At 48.4% G+C, this 22,083-nt stretch overlaps 4 protein-coding genes across 4 annotated transcripts; 2 read left to right on the top strand and 2 right to left on the bottom strand.

Annotated features, from left to right (window-relative positions):
- Positions 1-182: 182 nt before the first annotated feature.
- HD556DRAFT_1239405 (cyclin-dependent protein kinase inhibitor) lies at positions 183-8,523 on the top strand (the record flags this gene model as incomplete). Its single annotated transcript, XM_041298037.1, has 16 exons — positions 183-296; positions 353-461; positions 519-664; positions 715-844; positions 897-1,063; positions 1,114-1,548; positions 3,012-3,095; positions 4,824-4,998; positions 5,071-5,186; positions 5,250-5,438; positions 5,492-5,629; positions 5,670-7,244; positions 7,300-7,773; positions 7,830-8,058; positions 8,116-8,294; positions 8,356-8,523. 16 exons carry the CDS (start codon positions 183-185, stop codon positions 8,521-8,523), a joined length of 4,428 nt encoding a protein of 1,475 aa, XP_041159066.1.
- A 147-nt stretch (positions 8,524-8,670) lies between these two features.
- On the bottom strand, positions 8,671-11,210 carry HD556DRAFT_1239243 (P-loop containing nucleoside triphosphate hydrolase protein; the record flags this gene model as incomplete). The annotated part of the gene is made up of 9 exons (XM_041298027.1): positions 8,671-8,751; positions 8,809-8,967; positions 9,020-9,097; positions 9,149-9,536; positions 9,580-9,690; positions 9,745-9,992; positions 10,043-10,643; positions 10,692-10,798; positions 10,848-11,210. 9 exons carry the CDS (start codon positions 11,208-11,210, stop codon positions 8,671-8,673), a joined length of 2,136 nt encoding a protein of 711 aa, XP_041159065.1.
- Positions 11,211-12,953: 1,743 nt separating this feature from the next.
- On the top strand, positions 12,954-14,096 carry HD556DRAFT_1239209 (uncharacterized protein; the record flags this gene model as incomplete). Its single annotated transcript, XM_041298025.1, has 5 exons — positions 12,954-13,254; positions 13,309-13,503; positions 13,568-13,677; positions 13,743-13,915; positions 13,970-14,096. 5 exons carry the CDS (start codon positions 12,954-12,956, stop codon positions 14,094-14,096), a joined length of 906 nt encoding a protein of 301 aa, XP_041159064.1.
- A 104-nt stretch (positions 14,097-14,200) lies between these two features.
- HD556DRAFT_1379639 (transcription factor/nuclear export subunit protein 2-domain-containing protein) lies at positions 14,201-21,838 on the bottom strand. The gene is made up of 22 exons (XM_041303208.1): positions 21,672-21,838; positions 21,162-21,612; positions 20,984-21,111; positions 20,431-20,929; positions 20,283-20,381; positions 19,566-20,228; positions 18,975-19,515; positions 18,511-18,923; positions 18,288-18,461; positions 17,997-18,236; positions 17,866-17,945; positions 17,516-17,817; positions 17,307-17,467; positions 17,193-17,256; positions 16,918-17,141; positions 16,680-16,864; positions 16,569-16,632; positions 16,298-16,515; positions 15,122-16,247; positions 14,913-15,071; positions 14,533-14,860; positions 14,201-14,486 (listed from the first exon to the last, which is right to left on the bottom strand). Exons 1-22 carry the CDS (start codon positions 21,734-21,736, stop codon positions 14,302-14,304), a joined length of 6,369 nt encoding a protein of 2,122 aa, XP_041159063.1. The 5' UTR covers positions 21,737-21,838; the 3' UTR covers positions 14,201-14,301.
- Between the last annotated feature and the right edge of the window lie 245 nt (positions 21,839-22,083).

The raw sequence follows: 22,083 nt of genomic DNA, 5'->3' as shown, positions 1-22,083 counted from the left end.
ACACAGGATAGACCTTGCAATGAAGTTCAACCATCAACTTGAGTCACTGTGGAGTCTGGACTGGGTAAGGGCGTTTGCCATCGTTCCTTTCCCGGTCATCGTCGAGGACGCCGCGCCACGTGAATTTGAAACCTGTGAATAGCCGGAATTAACAACTTGAACAAGACGACCACTCTACATGCATGGAGTTCTTCAACGATGTGGGCGGAGATCCGCTCAAGCCCTCCTTGTTTGAATTAGTTGCTCAAGAGCAGCTCCGTGACTTGCTTCAACCTGCTCTAAAGTATGTACTTGCAGTAAGTTCTCAGAATCTGCCACAGAACCACAGAACCACACTACTCACCCCTGCCAGGTGTTCGCTCAACGTTACCCCCGCTATCTGATTCGTATAGTCAACCGCCATGAAGAGTTTTATGCCTTCATCATGTTTTTCGTTGAACGCCATTATCTCCGCAAACATAGTGAGTAGGTCTGGCAAGTTGATGCAGTGAACTCAAGTGCGCTATCAATATTACTAGATGCATCATTTTCTGAGAATTTTTACGGTCTGAAGAGACGCAGAAGACCTTGGATAGCGACCGAACGAGCAACAGCTGCTGTTGGTGGAATACCGACCGGTGAGAAACTCAGAAGTCGCGAGATCTGGCGGTCGTTATTTCTCCTGGTAAGAATTCTCGGTGATGACCAGACAGCCCCTCACCCCTGTGAACCCAGATTGCTGTACCTTATCTACGAGCGAAAGGGCAGGATTACTACGAGTCGCTCGGTGGAGGCATTGATTCTGATATCCTGGAAGATGGAGGTAGCGAAAGACATATACGAGAACTCACAGACGAGGTGAGCAGTACCGTTTCACGATGTCGCAATGCTCGACAGGTATCTCCAGAGTATGGCAGGCGTTTTACGCAGAAAGTTCAAAACACTTTACCCATGGTTCAACATCGGATTTGAAGCATGGCTTCTCGCGCATAATGTAGCCTATTTATTCGATCGTACGCCATTCTATCGCCCATGGTTAGCTTGGATAGGAGTTGATCTCAGAAGACTCAATATGGATGATTTCGTGAGTTTAGCATTTCGGTCATTCGCATTGCACTCATACCACCTGGGTAGCTCGCACAACAAGCGAAGCAAAATGCTATTCCCCCAACAAAGAGCGGATTTTTAGCTGTAGTTCGACGGCTCCTGCTGCGATCACCCCAACTACTACTCGACTCCTTGAGGCTTCTCTTACCCACAGCCATCTTTTTCATCAAATTCTTGGAATGGTGGTACTCCCCGGGCTCCCCTGCGCGATCATTATCCATATCTCCTCTTGGTCCAGCTATCCCTCCACCTCAGATCCTTCCACCGCATCCCGCAGGGATCACCATCGACAACACAAAATACGGATACTGCCCGCTTTGCAAAGAGCCTATTCACAATGCCACAGCATTACCTTCTGGTTACGTATTCTGCTACCGCTGCGCACACGACCACGTCGAGCAACATGGTAATTGCCCGATAACACTCCTCCCCGCGAAGGCGTGGCAGCTCAGGAAAGTCTTGGTATAATTGGCGCTCACTTCCTGAGTCATCTATTTGCATTGGTACATCGTACCTGGTAATCTTATGTGTTTTTTCGTAGTAGTTAACTACCAAGAATCATATGAAAATTGTTCCTATGACGTTCTTAGTTGCTAGGCCTTGGGGCGCGTCAGACTTCCGCTTGAAATCTTGCATTTCCTATGCGTTGCGACGTTGCCCACCCATCTCATTTGAATTGTTGAAATCTATGTCTGGATGCTCACGATGACGATACTTGTCGTGTGTAAAAAGTTTGCACATACATAGTGCTTGATATAGTCCTTCAGGCAAGAAATAGTACACCATGCACTGTATTTGATTATTGTAAGTCCAGCTACGCCAAGCTGGATATGGAGATCAAATCACAGTATATTCAACAAATGCGCACAGAAATGTAGAACGGATGCATGCGCTAAACGATGCAACTTAGCTAGACCTCTACTTGGTGGTCTGGCATCAAATAGAATTGTGATATCGTTGATCAAGTTCAAAGATGTAGTCAAAAAAAGTACTTAGAAACTTGAGTTCGATGTTGATTGACCAATCTCATTCAGTAGGATACGATACTCATCCTGATAAACAAGATCGGCCAATCGCCAAGGTCATGCGGAGAGCACTCGTGATGAGAGTTTGATGAACGCCAACAAGTTTGGCCTTCTCTTATCAAGCTTAGATATCTCCCCTAGAGACCATCGACGAATGATTATAATCGTAAAGGAATTACAAACGGCAAGAACTTACTTGGTTAGTAAGGGGTTCCCAGCAGTTAAGTAGTGAAAACAAATTTTCCAAAAGAATAGTCTGAATGAGTTGAATAATTCGAACTGGACGAGAACCCAACAGAGAGAGTGAAAAGGAAGTGTCTGAATGTGATAGACAAGCCAGAGATAGCCGGGATGAGACCCTACTGTAAGCATGCCTGTTACCCAAATTCGATTTATAGGAGAGGGATTAGGGCCTCAGAGGGAGTTGGCTCGGTTCCTTATCATCTGAGCCAGTCTCAAGACAGAGTCACATCAGTAATGTCTTATTTCCATTGGACTATCAAAACAAACGCACCGCAACCTGTGACCAAGATCATGATGTAGAAATGTGCCTACCTGAATAATTATTCTAGTGAAAGGATCAGTGGCTTACACCCCAAAGACAATAAATTATATCTTCCCTGAACAGCTTCTCCCCAGCTTGAAGTATGATAGAGAGATCTTACATAGCTCCTCCGTCTTAGAGAACTCCAAGAATTTGTGCAATCAGCTTGCGGTAAATATTTTCCGTGGGGATTGGGACCAGAGTGGGTTAAAGAATGTTATTGTACTTGCATGAACTTGACATGGACCTGAATTTATGAAGTTCAGCACTCAGCTTTGCAGGTACTTGGTCGAATAAACACCATCTTCAAAGTTCACTCGTCCCACCAACAGTACAGTGCACCTCTTCCCCATGAGTTCGCAACCTTCCCTATGAATACTCACATTGCAGCGCGCACGATTCTCTGTCTGATTCTCGATTGCATTTCGAGATACCGATTGGTAGCCCATTCATCGACATACCGAAAAGGGCGAGTAGTTTGGGAGGATACTGGGACGAAGTGGTGAGTACCGCTTTTTGTAATTCTTACTTTTTTCAGGGCTGAGTGACGATATGGCAGTTGACTGATGTCATGTCCGTCGCATAGAGTCGTGACAAATGGGTTGGACTAAGTGCTGCAAGTATTGCTCCTGGACCACGGAGAAACTCCCCATCAGTGCATGGTTCAAGTTGTTCCCAATACGTTTTGAGCGCAAAAGAGGATACTGGATGCATGACGAAGTAAGATTTCACAGGTTTTGGAAAATGTGGCGCTTTAGATTCTCTGGAGAGAGAGGACTGCTTCGACTACACGTGCATTGCATTTTTGTGACAGTTTGTCACGTGTGACAGACATACTGTGACATTCCGCGACATGAGACTTCGGACTCGATCGCCTACCGTCAGTTCGCGCGCGCTATATCAGTAAGTAGATCGTTTCACCTTTGAAATTTGAGATACCACAGTATTCATTGAATATCCAGATGTCCTCATGGCACTCGGACTCCGATTGATACTAACAAATGCTGGCCAACTCTTCCTCAGAGATATTTCTATCGAGCAGACGCTGTGTTGCGGCGGAATCCAGAGTCCAGACACCGAATCCGAGGCGTACTTGTTCCTCGGAGCTCTTTTATAGTTCTTGATGTTCGCTCTATAGATAAGAGCACATTCGGCTACCCTTCACAAAGTTGGCCTTGACAATCCTATCGAGGTCATTTTGCCCCATCCAGGTAATGGGGTTTTATTCTTTTAGAGGTGGTCCAACGAAAAGCATTCTCGCGGATGGCTCAAATAAGATCGTTGACCAGTTCCCGACACTCCTCGATCTACTCGTAGTGAGTACATAACAGATCCACTTCTGCGCTTGCCTTGCTGAAGCTCAAACACGTCTTCAGTCAGTCATTGTAACCTATTCAAGTATCTCTCGGGTCAGAATTTCGTCCTGATTTGCCCCATCCACAAGTAGTGCAAATGTTTGGTGGATCTGATTCTTATAACACAACGGGTGTACTCTCGAGATTCAAAATAATTCAATACTCACCGGCATCTGGAGAAGTACCTGCACGTGCGAACTCAAACTGCCGTGCTTATAAGTTGTGGGTGTTTGCCTAATACTAAGCAACGAGTCGAGGATGTCTCTGGACTTGAAAAAGTTGTACATTGTGACGATGCGACTCATTCGCTGCCGATTGTGCTCAGACCGACGAGCAGGTTCAGAGGAACGACTTACTGAGAGTAAATGGTGTTAGCAAGACTGCGACACGAACCTTATCTTAGAAGCCGCACCGATGGACTGGCGCGAGCGTTACGACCGTAGATCAATGAATAGATACGTGAACTGCGATCTAGTGATACGAGTAATACAGTACGTACGTTAGAACCTTTCAAAGAGCGTGAATCGCGCGAACGCCGACTCAGGAGAAGATCATCGATTGCCCTTGGTATCACCGTGAGTCTGACGTATATTTATCTGGGCAAACATTATTTTGACGCACGTGCATGAAATTTAGGGACTCGAGGTTAGCTCTTCCGAAACCCTTCTTGGGACAACCATCATGGTCTGATCAACTACCACTTTTTTGCAGTCCCCTTTCTTGAGCTTGAACAATAAACGACTATTATGAAGGTCAGGCTCACCATACAACCTTTTTGCCATTCAGAGCTTTTACCGACGCTGCGATCTACAGTTTGGCAAACAAATTCAGGCAGAACAGGTCCCTGGATGGTCTGCATACTATCTGGACTACAAATTTCTCAAGAAGATCATTTCGTCCCTTGCTGCCAATCGACCTGCATCCGAAGCCGCTGCATTGGCCCTTGGTGTCCGCCCAGCTGATATTTTGAGACCTATTTCACAGAATAGTACCACAGTAATCCGAGTCCCAGTATCAGCCCAACTAGACACCTCAAATCCCGTCGAGCCGATAACGCAAGATGAGCCAGATGAACCACCTATATTGTCTGCTCTCCAACAGGATGACGATCGTGGTTCTGACTTCCAGGCGCACAAAGCCGCTTTCTTCTTCAAGCTAGAGCGTGAACTGGAGAAGGTATGTTTTGTCACCAAAGTGTCTACCTACACGAGGCTTAGTAATGTCATTGGGTAATCCAAGATCAATACATTTTACCTGCAGAAAGAAGCAGAGCTGAAGCTCCGGTTGGAGACCCTACTCTCCAAGAGGCGCGCCGCGGCAATACGCGGGCTTCCTGATACGTCCGAGGAAATCACTGTGAACCATGTCGAGTGGAGTGCTGTTGAAGAGGGTTTCCGCCTCCTCGAAAGGGATCTTGGAAAACTCCAGGTACTTCAATGCCTATATGACTGTTATGTGTAACCTGAACCAACTCCTTTCAGCAATTTATAGAAATGAACGCAACAGGATTCAGGAAGATTTTGAAGAAATGGGATAAGAGGTCGCGGTCAACAACGAAGGAGCTCTACCTCGCCAGGCAAGTTGAGGTCCAACCAGTCTTTAATCGGCAGGCAAGCGACGTCATCGCTTAGTTTGAATTGTCCTGATACATTTTGACAGCTCATATCAGAGCTGTCTGATACTGTAGCATCCTGCCTCCTTGATATCACGGACCTATCTGCTAGCTTGAAGGTTGAAGGTCCGGCTGCCCATGATTTCGTGAGCTTCATCGAGAAAAATATGTACGCAGGACCGTTCCGCGATTTTGAGCATGATTTGCGAAAAGCCGTGGAGAACTCGGATAAAGCCTCTATCAAGGATCTTGTTCACCACTCGGATCTTCTTGGTACACAGAATGGATGCAGAATCAATGTCACCCGCGTGCTGTGGAGGGTCATCGTCGATGCGCCACCTGAGTTAGCGGATTTAGTACTCGCCAGCATCACAGTCCCGTTCGACTTCGACTTCGTTGACGATATCAATGGGCGAACATGCATCCACGAAGCAGCTGCCGCGGGGGCTCTTCGCCTCGTCAATATGTGTTTGGAGAAGTCATCACAGCCAAAGAAGCTTGATGTTTATGGTCGGTCTGCCATGCATTATGCGGCGATGCATGGGTACGCGCATGTCTGCAAGCGGCTTTTGGAAGCTTCCCTACCTCCACACGTTCTCGATGTGGACAATTGCAGCCCTCTGGTCTATGCCACTTTGCAGGGAAGTCCGGAATGTGTACAAGTGCTGTTGTGCGACCAGTGCATCTCACCATCATTCACTGCGCCGAACGACAATCTAATTCCTCTTGCTTTGGCCAGTCAGCATGGTCATTTAGAAATTGTATCTCTTCTTCTGAAAAGAGGGGCACGTTGCATGCCAAATAGCAATGGCGAATACCCTATACATCTTGCCGCACGGGACGGTCATGCCGAGGTTGTCAAGCTTCTTCTGGGCCATGGAGGTTGCGATACTCCAGACAAGTACCACGAGTGGACGCCCCTCTTTCACGCCGCGCGCCAAGGTCGCGCATCTTGCCTTCGAACTCTTTTGGAGGCTGGCGTTCGAATGGACTTGACTGATGAAGTAGGACATCAGGCGGTTCATTATGCGGCCTGGTATGGGCATCGAGAGTCTGTAGAGATCCTGATCGAAGCTGCAGCGAAGGTACCCCATGCCACAGAAATCGTTAGTCTTGGCCCCAAGTCTCCACTGAATAACACAGAAATGCAAGTGGATTCCGAGTTTGATCAGATCCCTTCGTTGTCACTTCCCCCTCCGATCATGCCGCATCGCGTATACGGGCATAATTATTTGGACAAGAACTATCTCGTCGAGGTTACCGTCAACAATAACCTTTTCCGAGGCGCGGGTGTAGCACTCCATCCGCGCCTGACCAGCTCTATTATTGCGCCCAATTTGTCACTTCCATCTTCAAAACCCCTGAAAATGGTAATCACCGCTGGTCCTGGCGTCAATGCTGCTCCGTATAGCATTCTATTACCTCAAATGGAAGAGTGCGATGTGTTTGTCTTCCAATCCCCGTCGCTGAAAGGGTTGAGCCTAGAATTTTCGATATACCCCAATTTCGGCACTAAAACGATTGGGCGTGCAATTGCTCATCCATCGGTTTTGCAAGGCTGCAATGGCGTATCAGATGTCACGCTTCCTATCCTTGACACTCGTCTTCATAGTATCGGAGAAGTAGGCTAACTTAGCCATTTATGTTGCCAGATGCTTAGTTGACTATTCATTTCAGGTTACTGTCTCAATCAATGTCATAACACCATTTCAAGGTGTTACGTTGGAAGTGGGTGGAGCGGTGGAAACCTACTGGAAATCAATGGCAATACCCAGAGGCACACCTTCCAATTCGCAAACATCATTGCCGTGGCAGCAATCTCCCGGCTCACTGGATTCGACATATACGTCACCCTCGATACATTCCAACGCCACCTCCCCGTTGCATACATTAACCTTATCATCATTGATCGGGAATCACGTGCATATCACCGTGCAAGTCACGCGCGACTTGCATCCTGTGATATTCGGTGACTATCTTCTACCGGAGGCCTCTTTTGACCTTGGTGTTTCCGATGTCAATCTAGAACAGTTCCAGGCTCTAGCACGTCGATTGAAGCGCGATGATAAGTCGCTTAGAAAAGCAGTATCTGCGCAAGAATGGTCCAGAATGCTGTCACACAATATGATTACCCTTGCGGATGCAATGCAGGTTTGGGCTCAATCTTGTGATGTCCGATCGTTTCTTTGAAGTAATTTGCTTTGCAGGTTCTTCCTACGCAGCTCGGCCTTACGTTAGAGTTGGCACTGCCTGCCGAGCGTCGAGACCGTGGTTCCATAAGATGCCAAGTGGAGCTGAATGAAGCTGTTGATAGCGTGCTGCGCACAATCCGGCAGACTTCTTCGGCTTTAGGTGGAGCGTTCGCTCGTCGCCGAATTGCCCTCACTTCATTTTCGCCACAAGTCTGTGTAGCACTAAATTGGAAACAACCAAATTGTCAGTGCTTCCTCGACTTGCATCGTGGAGCTAGATCATATCTTACTGTATAACCAGATCCGGTGTTCTTTTCATCTCGATGCGGCCAAATTGACGAGGGGCAACGAGCGTCAACCAGATACCGTGCTGATGATACAAGTCCCGGGTGTCATTATTGGTCATCCAGCGTAGCTGCTGGCGTCGACTTTGCAAAACGAAATAACCTTTTGGGTGTTTTCTTCGATCCGAAATTATTGGTGAGATACCTCCCAACTACGTGGCGCTAGAAATTTTCTCACCCTTGTGATGTAATTCAAGTTGCAGGTCCCTTCGCTGATTCAAGGAATCAGGGACGCTGGCCTTGTAGTTGGCTTCTGCGACAGCCCGCTGGCCGTCGCTGAGCCGCTGGAAGGTAAAAATGTGGACGCATACATTCATGATGGCATCGTAGCATACATGGACCATTCTACGAGCGATCAGTTTTGATGCACAGCTATATGTAAGTTCTAGAGGTACATTAACGGCGCCACATGCGTAAGTAAACTCATTAGTATTGTTCGAAAAATTGAAGTCTATGAAGTATGCAAAATAGTTCATCTGGAAGAATGTACGGGTAAGAGCGAAGGGAACGCTTTAAACGGATGCTTTATATAGAGTGGCATATGAACCACCTTTCTTCAATAGGTCATCGTGACTCCCGAACTCAGTTATTGACTACATATGACGAAGGGGCGTTAGGCCGTGAGACTCGCCACGCGGTGATTGACTCACCCCATTTTCCATCATTGCAATTTTGTCCGCCCGGCGGGCGGTCGACAGACGATGAGTGATGAAAATCACTGTTTTGATTCTTTCGCCTTGGAGGGAGCGAGAGACTTTATCGATAGTGTCAAAGATTTTGTTCTGAGCACAACCGTCCAATGATGACGTCTACCCTCGGAAATGAGATGTAAGTATTGTGGCAGGTATGAATCACACTCACGGGTTCATCGAACAGTAATAGATCAACTTCTGGTCGATCTGCGCGCATGAATGCCCGAGAGATGGCTATTCTCTGCCACTGAGAACACACTCAGTTCAAGAATGCCTGTTTGGCAATAGGCAAACTTACCTCACCACCAGACAAGCCATGCTGCAACCGCGAGGACATACCATGACATGAACTTGACGCTGGTGAGTACGGCATGAACTCAAACCCGGAGGCATCTAGCTTGGTTTTCATTCCGTTTGGCAATGCACCTACGAATGCATCTGAACCACCGAGACGCATGGCGCGCTCAATGGCCGCGGGCGACTGCATGTTTTGAACAAAACCCAATCCGACGTTTTCTCTGACGGTCGAACTGTATTTCGAGAACCCCTGGAAGACGGTCGTGACATGCCGGTGATAATCGCTCGGAGTTAACCGACGGATGTCCACACCGTTGATAAGGAGATCACCTTGGTCGAAATCTATAATCCGTAGCAGCACCTTGGCAAGAGTAGACTTCCCTGGACATCTTCTGATAAGTAGATGGACATAAATGAAATTTCTGGCGGAACTTGCCTGAGCCATTGTACCCGACTATTGCAAGACTTTCGCCGGCTTCTAGACTGAAGCTGACGTCTTGTAGCGATGGCTCCTTGCTTCCTGGATATGTATATGATAGATTTCTGTTGCGGAAATGGAAGGTGAATACACGTGAAACGATAGATAGTTTCAAATACCTCGCTTCAATCTTCATGCCATTAGGTATGCTAGGATACAATTCCGCGTCTTCGCTCACAGGTGTCAGTCGAGGTTCAATGTTCATGGCAGCGCAAAAGGCACCCATGAAGAATATTCCTTGGAATGCCATGCGAGCTGTATTGACCAGATTTCCAACTGTATAAACCACCGACTGAATTGAACTCCGATACAGTGCCAGTGATCCCAGTGACGCAGATGAGGACTGAAACATCAGGAACATTGGAATCTACGGAACATTGATTCTTCTTGTTGACTATGGAAAGAGTGGCAACTCACATTCTGAAGCGCGAACAGCAGGTCGGATACATTTATCTGGTGCAGTATTTGTGACAATGAAGGCTGATTTAGTGGCGACAAATGCTCGTCATACATCATTGCCTTGCGAGCATTTGCCCAGGAATGGAGTATCCATGGTCCAAGCCCAAAGAGTAGAACTTCCGGTCGATGTGTGTCATTATAGGCTAGATTCCGTAGCTTCTCCTGGCGTTCCGCGGTACGAGCCTCCTTGCTCGTATAAGCCGATTCAGAATGTGAAGAAGCGATTCCACAACGGTTCAAGAAAAGAGGGAATAGGGCGGAAAGAATGGATATTAACAAAGCACCCATGTGTGTAGAGCCACCGGTTAAGGTCAACAGCACCCAGATATACGATGCAAGCTCAGATATCTGGGCTAGAATTTGAACGAAGTCGAACGGCGAAAGTAACCCAAACCCGCCCATGCCATTGAATGACCTGACGAAGAGATCGGACTCTTGAAGACAGTCCCTTACGACGGGATCCGCGAGTGTCGGGATGTCGAGCCTCAGACGTTGTGCGATCTGCTGATATTCCACGAAAAAGCGCACCGAATCATGAACAACGGTCTCATTTGCGGAACTATTTTAAGCATGAAAATAATTCCGTAGTCTGAATATGCGAACGTACGCAAAGGAGTCGAGTGCCGTTTCGAGCGCTCTTCGGCATATTTCCGCGATCAGCAGCTTCAGTAGGCGTGACCAAGTGAAGCAACCAGACGATATCAGATTTTGCAACTTTGGGACCAAGTTAGAGAGATGAAAGAAACAAGTGGGGTTCACCGACCTCATCGACGATCATTGCTTGTGAATAGCCCCTGAAGGCAGGAAACATGCCCCGAACCACGTTTATGACCATCATGAGTGTAGTGCGAACTGGATGCAGACTCCAAAGGACTCTAAACAACTCAAATACGCAGCCACGAGTGATTGTGACAGCTGATCTAATGTTTTCCTCGTTGATGGAGCGATGTGCGCCGGGCATGAGGTAAGATCCTCTGCGACGAGGAATAACACGAGAGGATAGCCATGCCTTTTGGACGCAGCGACATGACGTTAAGGGGAATTGCTTCGGGTTGAGGCTTACACGATTGGTACTGCTGGTTTGTGAAGGTGAGCATAGGTTGCGAGGCTTCAACCCTTGACACATTCTCAGTGAATACGAACGGTGAGCCAGGAGACCATTCCGGAAAGAGGGCCCGGTTTAAGAAGAGTCCCGGGTCACAGCTTTTTTGTGGTTCACGTCAAAGCTTTTTTGTTCCGCTACAAGTAGTATGTGGTCATACAACTTTGATGAGATCCGAGGTGATATTTGACCAGCGGTGTGGCAGGACGAGTTTGGCAGACCTGTCCCGGGACATGAAACTAGTGAGAACAAAACAGAAGACATAAGTAAGGTTTATGAAACTTTATAAGAGTGATTTAGGGTGGCAGAAATCATTCCGTGAGCATTCAGGAGGAGCGAATAAGAAAACTTACACGGCAATAAAGGGACGTGACAGAACGCGAGTGAGTGCCTAGGCAGGCCTCATCCCCGACCTAAACTTACTAGTAACGGCAACTTGGAGGACTGGACACCTCCGGGTTGCTCAGTGAGCCTTGCTGCTGCGGCTAAACCAAGGCGTGATCCTTTCAAATAGCCGTTTTTGGGTGACAACCACTGACTCAGGAGGACCCCGACTCCACGCCGCCCACATGTATGTTATGTATTAGTGGCTCTCTCAATGACGGTCACCATCAGGAGGTACGTTCATTACTGCGAGATCTAAGGCCGTCACTCAAAATTAAAGAATGTGGTCAACGGTAACTATAACAAGTATCCACTCATATGAAATCGAACACGTCTTTGATTCTCGCTTCAATTTCTCATCCACAGGCGACGTGGCCAATTCAATCCACTTGAACCCGCCGAGCCCACAGGTGCTACAAATGTGTCCATCTCTTGGGGAACCACAAGCATCAGTTATGCCACGTCTGTACGTGTCTCAGCGACTCATAATTCATGCCCATCGTAAAACTATCCTCTAGCTATGACAATGTTATCATGCGGTGCTCTCAGGGCTGCTATCTTGGTCAAGCGCCCACACAAAAGAAGACTTATTGGCAGCGGTCTGATGTTTCTGATCAAAGGTACCCGACATGACAGCGCGTTCGTTACTTTGTCTTCGTCGACTAGTAGCCTGAGCACACGAAGACTTATCCAGGTGATTTTCTTTATTTCTACGTTCGCTTCTTACTCTCACTGACGTGTCTAGGCAGGCCTGCCACTCCACTTCTTTCGGGACCACGCATTTACGAAGACAATTTTTCGTACTGCCACCGCCCAGGAGCTTCCCACCTGTATGTCAACATAAAATCGACGTTTTACGGACTTACATACAGAACAAAAAGTTGCCTATCAAACGTCCGCGGCGTGGTTTTACTGAAGTGCCAGATTGGGTTTTATTTTCTCTAGACGCATCTTTGAATGTCGAGGTACACTAGTACTGGGCCCAAGGGCCGTTTTGTGACTTGCCTGAAGAATATATGACCTTCCTTCCCTTGTCGTCCGGATTCGGCATCTATCTACATCAATTTTTAGTTAGATCACGGACCGCCTTGCAAACATACGTCGGACTTAAGTGCGCGGTGTCACCCGACACTGAGAGCTTGCGCCTCGGAAGTAAAACGTGCAGACATGTGTCACGGGCAGCAGTCGGGGTCCTGTGACAACGTTCGCCAAATTTACCGGGTACGTTCGCACTGACTCACGACAACTCAGTTAACCGGCAAGTTGGCAGCTGTATTGACACTACGGCTCAGTCCTTTTCGCTACGCGATAAGGATTCACTCGTAGTTTCTTTTTCCTTGCGTTGAGCAGGCCTTAGACTAAACATCCCTGAATTCGGTTCAAATGACGTCTCACGTTGAGCTCTTGTCAAATGGTTTACGACAACTAGAACTCCAGCAGTCCGAAACGAATCTCGGATCGAATAACCATGACGGCGGGGACCCGCAATCTAAGAATGACCCTGCTCCAGATAACGAGTCTCTTTTGGCATCTTCATCAGCCAATGCCTCACCTCCCAGTCCTCCTCAAGTCCGAGAAGGTTATGGCTTTCGAGTTTCAGGTACTTCAACGCCTCTCACTGTGCCCTCTCGTGCTATCGAGGGAAACCACGCACTTCCTGACCCAAATGGTCTTGGATGGCCTGGTACGTCTTAATGATACTTGAATGGCATCTCAATGATACTCATTCTTATGACAGCAAAATCCACCGTGTCTCGTTTGAACGAAACCACGCCAGACCGTGCTGCGCGTGAGAAAATGATGGTCTCTGCGGTGCGGACTATTCTTGAATGTATTGGAGAAGACCCCAACCGGGAAGGCTTGTTGAAGACGCCGGAGAGGTTCGCTCAGGCTATGATGTGGATGACTCGGGGATACGAAGAGCGACTAGCAGGTGAAACACGGCTTATCTATGATCTAATCCCGGCGTACTTATTATCTCATTTCCGCCTTACTAGATGTAATCAACGATGCGGTGTTCGCAGAGGATCACGATGAGATGGTTCTAGTCCGTGAAATCGATATTTCCAGCCTTTGTGAACATCACTTGGTTCCTTTTACAGGAAAAGTATGTGGCCTCCGATATTACGCGTGCCACTGACATTCATAAATCATGCTCGGAATTTTCCATAGGTCGCTATCGCGTACATCCCAAATCAGCTAGTCCTTGGACTTTCCAAGCTTGCGCGCATTGCCGAAACTTTCAGTCGTCGTCTGCAGGTTCAAGAGCGATTAACTAAACAGATTGCTATCGCCGTTCAGGAGGCAATTAAGCCCCGCGGAGTCGCAGTCGTTATGGAAGCAACGTAAGTGATTACGACGCTTGACATTTCTGTGCTGACTGTTTCGGTTCTACCTAGCCATATGTGCATGACCATGCGCGGTGTACAAAAACCAGGTTCCATTACTGTCACTTCCTGCATGCTGGGCTGTTTTCGAACTCAACAAAAGACTCGGGAGGAATTCCTCACCTTGATTAAAAGATGACCACAGCCATTGGCCACCTACCGCGATTCAACTCGGGATATTATCGATTCAACTCGTAGTCACTCATTCACCAAGCTACATACCATATAATAATTCATGACTTGTGTAGAGTGGAGCCTCATCAGTCAGATTCATTTGTGCACAATGTACTAATGTAACGATATATACTGCAGAACTCAAATAGCAGGGGCAAACTGAAATCAAACTAACGTGTGGATCGAGACTTATCCCCAGCCTGTGGATCTATAGGCAAGGTCCTTTTGGCTAAACCATGAGTCTGGAGGGCATGGGGATTGTACCGATTACGATTGATCCGTGGCCGCTTCTGAGGCTGTAACGAGAGTTCTCCTGCAGCAGAGATGGTGGCCTCGCCGACATCTTTATCGCGATCTTCGTTAGAGTGAGTCATGAATACGTTGAATCTATGATAGCATACCTGCTAGAGTTCGTTTTCTGTTATCGCGGTCATCGTCCTTATGTGGAGCTTCAGAGCGATACGGTGCTTGAGGAGCCGTGCGGGGAGGCTCTTTGTCGCCAATGCGCGAACGTAAACTTGGAGCCACGTCCTGGCTCAGCCCGCCACTGGTGGAGGCCGGGAACGTGTGTGAGCTATGGTCACGAGGACCCTTCCAGTCCCCACCACTTCGACTAGGAGTAATATCAGGTTTGGTTCTGGACGCATCCCCAGATGCCATCGCCCGTGGTGCAGAAGGTGTACTAGGAGGTAAATTTCTAGGACCCTCTGGCAATCGCTTCTCGCCAGGCTAAGGCCATACCGTGAGCCACATGATGATGGAAAGTACGAAAGCGACGTACTCGTTCAGATAGAGGGTGGCGTGGTTCAGCCTCAGGTACTTCTCGTTCTCGACGCCGATCGGATTCCCGAGGTCGATCGTGACTCTCCTTCTCTGACCTGCGAGTGCGATCTTCACGATGTCCCTCCTTACGGGAGCTCCTTTTGGTATTACGGTCAGCCTGTCAAATGTTAAGCACTCTCATGACAGTGAATAGTGTAAGATTAGTACCTCGTCATCAATAGGACGTCTTCTCTTGCCGAGTGCATCATCGCCAACTTGTGCCCTGCTACTATGCCTTGTGGGATCGGGACGAGTGGGTAAGTTACGAGTGTCCAGGGTAGCAGAAGCTGCGGTAGAAGGAGGACCACGACCGGAAACCTCGCGATCTTTCCTCGAATCCCTGTCACGATCCTTCTCATCTCGGCGGTGACGATCGCGATCACGGTCGCGATCCCTATCACGTTCTCTGTCTCGGTCACGACGATCGCGATCTTTGTCTTTATCCCTCTCCCTGTCTCTTTCCCTATCCCGATCCTTCTCTCTGTCTCTATCGCGCTCCCGTTCACCATGTCTGTCCCGCCGAGAGTCTCTGTCTCTTTCACTCTCTCTGTCTCTTTCACTGTCTCGCGTAGATGTTCGCTCTCGAGTGCCTCTATCACTTCGGGGGTGCGTGGCAGCGTCTTTACGCCCTGTAGGTGCACGAGGCTCTACCCGAGCCTCACGGTCAGATGGCCTGTCATCAGGACGATCACCATCGCCACTTCCACGGTCAGAACGTCGGCCACTGGCGCGGCTCTCCATGCTGTGAGTTCTTGTACCAGGACGAGGTGGAGGAGAAGGGGTGCGGCGACGAGAAATTGGGGATGGGGCACCAGAGCCAGGCTGAGATCGCTTATCATCGGCCCGATCTGGTGGGCGATTGCCAATACTCTGTTTGGCAGTCTCGCGCAGTTCTTGCGCCGAGATCGTCTGGCTTGGAGCAGATGGTGGTGGCATAGCCTCGCTTGGGGACGGTTGTGTCTGCTTCTCGTCAGTTCTAGGGCGTGGTGAGTGTGGGGGTTCCCACGCATTTGGGGTAGAACTCGACGGCGATGGCCGCTGAACTTTGGGTGCATCTTTAGGATTAGGGGTTGGAGTAGACAGAAGGGCATTTTGGGAGGAACCCGGGTGGAGACGAGGGGTAGGGCGAAGAATGTGTTCGAGGATTGGAGCTTGCGTTGCTTTCAGTTCCTTCGGAGGTGCATCGACATCCATCGTGTCAAACTTTGCAACACCCTTGGCATCACCATCGGGAGCTGGTGATTCGCTACCCTTCTCGGGTCGTACTCGTCTCACTTTCTCAGGCCGTGGAATGCTACACAGGCGATGAGTAACTGGTACAATAACATGGAAACCTGTACATGCCTGTCAATGGCTAACCTGGTGGACGTTGCTGGTGTGGAGGGTCGATCAACGACTGTTTGTGGGGCCGTTCCATTGGCACGAAGGAGGGGAACCGGAGTACTAACTCGATCTGCCGCAGGCGTTGCAGCACCGTTAGGAGGAGCCGGCGTACGAGTTTGCCTCTCAGGAAGAATACCTAGTGAATTTGTTGGCTTCGGCGACATAGGATCTCCATTAGACTATGTAGATAGAACGTTAGAAAAGGTCATTCTCTGCAACAGGTGAATGCTACCTTGCTTGCAATTGGCTTTGGCACTGCCCAGAACGGCTCTCGCTTTTTCAAACTCGCGGAATAACTGTTAATCATGAGTATTGTTCCAGACACCTGGAGTAACAGGCTTACGCTCGGCCCAGAATCTTGAGATCACCACGTTCTTCCTTTTCCAGGAACTTCTCCATTACGGTGTCGATGGCAGGTCCAGCGTCACCCACTGCAGCAAGAGGGAAAACGGGAAGGATCTCTTTTAACACGATGATAGCGTTGTAGACGTGCATGAATTCCGTTGTCTCAATACAGCTCAAAAGACTCTGTTTAAAAGCATGGATGTCAGCTTGATCACCAAAAGACTGCTAAAACATACCCGTCCTAGTTTTCGATGCCATTTACGGAGAATCTGCTTGAACCCGGTCCACGACAGAAGGTCATCTGGAACAATACTCGCATGGTCTTTACTTGACCATCTATGCTGGAAACCCGGAAGCAGAATAGTCTTTCCGCCAACTTTCGTGCGATTCTCGATCAAAAAGAGCTGCTCATCTTGAGCCCACTTCCAGAGATCCGTCAATATCCCCAGTAAAAAGCGCCCTGGAGACTACAGTTACAGATAGCCATGATCGCAAGATGTAGACGACTCACCATAGTTCTTGGCTTCGTATTCGCTGCAGGAAAAGACAACCGCCTTCACATGGTCCCCGAGCAACTAATAACACTCCTAAATATGCGGTAGATTACATAGCAAAAGGGACATACCTTGTCATATACTACGAGAGTAGGGAACCCTGGAGTCCCTTGTGTGTGCATGACTTTGATGAATTGTGCACAAAAGTCTGAATCCATAGGCGATAGGAGGCATCGCGGTTGAATGCAATGCTCGATGATTGCAGAAGCCAGGACCGAAGAGCGATGTTCGGCTAGAGTGATGTCAGAAATTAAGATAGATGTGACTGAAGGAGTCTTACTGTGGGCGAACCAATGATGCTTCTCCCGGGCAAGTCGTTTCATCGTGAACACTCTCGAGGCAGTTTGTTCTTTGAACTCCTGAGCAAGCGTGTTCACAAAAGCATTGTATCTGTCTCGTTTAGCCCGATGGGAGCCCGCTGACAGCCTTTTCGTTCTGTCAGCAGAACGGTCAGCTGCTATGTACTTGGAGTCCTCTTGACGGCTCAGCGTCCGTAAAGCAGCACACTCCTCGTCATATCGGGCTGCTGGAGGCGCCAGATCATACATGGAAAGTTGCCAGAAAGTTAGGTAAAAACCGGGCCTGTAAAGTCTTGAATACCGCAGGTACCTCGCTAGAAGCATAACTTACCCAATCACATCAAGAGCACTGTTCTTGGCAATCTGCTTGACATCGTCGAAAAGAGCTTCTAGATCCGGTATCCATGGGCTCTGCAAAGATAAGCTTGTAAACGTTATTCGCTTATTTCAAGTGTGGCTTACCTCAGACGGAGCTGAAGTTGCTGTAGTTACTTCGACATCCATCACTGCATCTTCTGCCACACTGTCAGCTGACGACTTCTGATCACCAGTGTCTCGTGGAGTGCTGGCTCCATTGACTCCCGTAGGTGAATCCACCCTAGGGGTGGCGCCGGAAGGCTCGCGCTTCGCCGCAGAAAGACGTGCTTTCAGTCTCTTTTCCGCTTCCTCATTAGCAAGTCGTTCCTTCTCCTGGGCAGCACTCTACAATATTACTCAGTTGTTGCGTATGCTAAAAGTGATTGTATGTCTCACCAGTATCGTGGCATTCAGCATAGGTCGTATGATTTGCATGCAGATAGGAGGCGCTATCCCATACAACTCTCCAAGATCTGCAAGGCTAGGTAGGATCCGCGTTGCATAGTCCTTGGGCAAGATTACGGCTGGCGAGGTAAGCAGATCCAAATATTGCAGCAGGACACCGTGAGTCTAGAGCAATGATGAGAGCACGTACAGCGTATGACGCGATGCGACTTACAGTATCAAACAAACTGGCAAGGGACTTCAAGTGGGCATCAGGAGCTTTGAAAACACAGGACTGTCTCTGCTGTGCCACTTGGATAAGGAGAGGTAGTGCTAGATTCGTCTCTAACATGGTCTTTCCGAGCCGTTGTGGACCTTTGAGGACAGCGTCACCTGGATCAAGGCGCGCGCCACGAGTCGTTGAGGCAACGGCTTCAATTCTCAGAGCAGGTCCTCCGGCCATCGCAGCGATTTGCGAATCCGAAAGGCTCGGAAGAGGTTCAATGCCTGCCATCTTCCAAATCAGCTCCCGCAGTACGACAATCTCTGTCGTCTGGCCATTGTACAACTGGTGAACCACGTATTTCAACAAAGGTGACAGGTCAGCACTGTACCGCCGGAAAAGCATGCCAGTAAAGGACGCCAGACCTAAAACGAATGCTAAGGATGGCAAAAACAAAGCAGTAAAACAGAACAAACTTTGAAGCCAGTCGGAAGTGTTGACTCCATCATCCTTGACACGGTTCTTATTGGGATTTGATAGAGCCTCAAGGATGACATACACGAGCACATCGAATCCCATATTGGTGACATATCGCAATGCTTGTATAACGACATTGGCAAGATTGTCGTATGCCATGATTTGGTTGACGGCGTTCATGAAGAAGATACAAGGATTCGAATGAGCCAGTTTCGCCACTGTTCCAGATAGCGTCTCGATTGTGTTATGTGAAAGACGTCGCAAAATGCCTTTGCTTTCACGGTCAGCTTGCACTTGTCGGATGCGAAGTTCAGGATGAGATATGTAGCCGGATTTCCATTCTCCGTATAGTCTCCATCTTGCAGTCGTCTCGTACTGTCGAATGACGTTCCAAATGTCAACGGTACAGACTGCATTGCCTCGAATGAGAGGGAGCGCAGGAAGAAAGTACAGCCGCAGAAGCTTGAACCAAAACTGTCGCACGGGATGATTCACGTCGGGTTCGCCTGACGGTTTTCTGGAAATTGGATCCAAGGGAATCTATGATTGATCGAGTTAAGACCAGTTAGACGAGCAAACAAATGACTTACAGTGGATAACAGCTGTGAGCGCCCCAACCTCGTAATCTTCGTGACAAACAAGGCGTCGCGCGATACGTGCAGCCCAATGAAACTCATCAAAGGCTCAATCACATTCACCATGTCGTCGAAGGAAGTGCAAAGTGGGATGCGTTGGGTCCAGTCAGGGAAGAAGAATACGAAATCGACTGACGCTGTGCTGGGAGGAGTGGGAGCTATTAATGATAGCTGGTATTTACGAACTGGAACTGTCAGTGTTCCAGTAGCGCTGAACCGTGTGCGAGGTTGTGTAAAACTCGGATTGCGTTCTTTGAGGACGAATGTTGCATCATACAGAGGAGCGATAGAATACTTCAGAGCCCTCAAAATTAGATCGGCCAACTCGGGGTGAGCGTCAACAAGCCAAGGAATCCTCGTCAGAATAGCGATCGCCGGGCGCAAAGCTCCTACAGAGAGAAGGCCGTTGACCAGCCCAGCGATTTGGTTAGGAGGTTTGGACTCGATGGCGCTCTTTTTAACTTCCGTAGGTTCTACACGAGGTTGCGAACTTGAGCTAGAAGACTCCAAAGGAGCTGCCATGGCGAGCTGGCTAATCTTGGCTTCAGAAATGCGCTGTTGAACCTGAGCAAGATAATCCTTATGATATGTTTCAACGTCCACATCCCTTGGAGTAAGCTGTTGTGACATTGTCAGGAGGTCAATGGGTATTCGACATAAACATGTCCTCACATGGGGGTAAAGATCTTCTACGGTAATAAATCCCTCCCTGATCAAGATGGCAGCAGTTAGATAGAGGTTTCTCAGGGTTGGTTCATGGGTCTCTGATGACTGTACGAAGAGTGAATTGCAAGCACCAATTCATCTCGAAAAAACTGACCTGGTAATGAGAGAATTTGAAACCAAGCACCTGTGCTAGCACTCGAGACTCTGTGCTGCTATCGTTTTCTAGAGGTGATGTCGACTGATCGCCAGCATTTGCTTCGGTGACTTGCAACACTTCATCCAGGCTCTTATCCCCGGTAACGGGATCGACAGCCATGTGGCTAGCAGTGGACATTGTAGGACGCCTATACAGTCCAGTCCATGGAGAAAATGAGAGCAACGCCAAGAAAAACGTGTAGTGAGTTGCCACGTTGACCGATAATACATCCAAGATAATGTCCAAGGCGCGATTTGGGTCGAGGTCGAAATAACCAATAAGGCTTATAACCTTTTCCCAAACTTGGCGCGCACGGTCTTCGATAGAGGCATAGCTTTCTACCGGCCTAGCATCAGCATGTGAGTGTGCAGGACCCAAGGAACTCGTGAGCTCCACCGAAAGCTTGCTGTAGCCTTCAGACTGTTCACGTAGAAGGTTGAACTTGTTCTGCTTATAGCTACGTGCACGAAAATTAGATGACATTATGATTCAATGTTTACATGTGACTCACAAAAGTCCAGTGCGAGTGCGTATTTCCTTCTTGTCAAATGACATTCTATCCGAAACTAGACCAGCACTGGCCAGAAGAGTCAAGTCAAGGCGCTCTCGACATACGGCGAGATCAACAATGCCAGTGAACTGTTTATTGATAAATTCAGGATGCTGTAGGATTGTATACTGGTACTTACCAGGAGTCTTTTGACGAGCTCGCTTAACGTTTCTTTGTCTTGTTCGACGAAATGCCTCAGTTGAGCTGCATTTTCTGCAACATCTGTAGTGTCTTTATTCGGAGTGTCCTTTACTTGTTGGCCTCCAGAAGCTTGCTCAGAGTTCACTAAAGTAGACTTCGCGTCTGACAAGAACTCGTCCAGTTGAGCATCTGTAGACCACAAAACATCCACAAGAATCTCTCCGAACACAATACTCTGCACGGGTGGACCCGCACGCGCAGAGGAGGAGGACGGAAGTGCAAGGAGGACAGACTGGATAAAGGCTACGAGAGCCTGCGCATTTAAGGGACTCTGCTTGGGCTGCCAGGTTGTGAGGACAGACAAAAGAAGGGCATGGTAGGCGGTCGTGAGAGCCTCTGCGCAAATAGGGTCGGAAGGATTCGAGTGAGGTGAAATGAGGAAATTTCGACTTGCGAATCAAGGGCGTCAGGTTGAGCGCCACAAAAAAATAAGCAGACAGCTACGCACAGTTCGGACTCTCCCTCTTTGCTCCAATTAGCGATCCAGTTTTCCACCTTTGTAACAACATCCATGGCCCAGCGTATCAAACTGGGTATGGAAGGAACAACGCGGTACAAGACTTCCTTTCAGACTTGTACAAGAGCCATAATAGTATTGTTGAAGGTTGTTGTGGTCTATTGGTCAACACCTTGGGAATCAAACAATCCCGGGCAATTCACTGAAAGCCCTGGTGCTATTGTCATCTAAAGCGAATATCGTAGTTATGCATGCCATCTCTCGTTTCATTTCCGGTTACATAGTAACGCATATCTTGAGCTCGGACTTTGTTTCGTCCGTCTCGAGTGTTTCTCGCATGCCAGGCGCAGACTTGAAGCACACTTAGACTGCATGATCAAATGGATGCTAAAAAGGTTGATCT

Source organism: Suillus plorans (assembly GCF_016647745.1).
Source record: "Suillus plorans strain S12 chromosome Unknown HD556scaffold_36, whole genome shotgun sequence".
NCBI lineage: Eukaryota > Fungi > Basidiomycota > Agaricomycetes > Boletales > Suillaceae > Suillus > Suillus plorans.
This window is presented reverse-complemented; position numbering and strand designations above follow the sequence as displayed.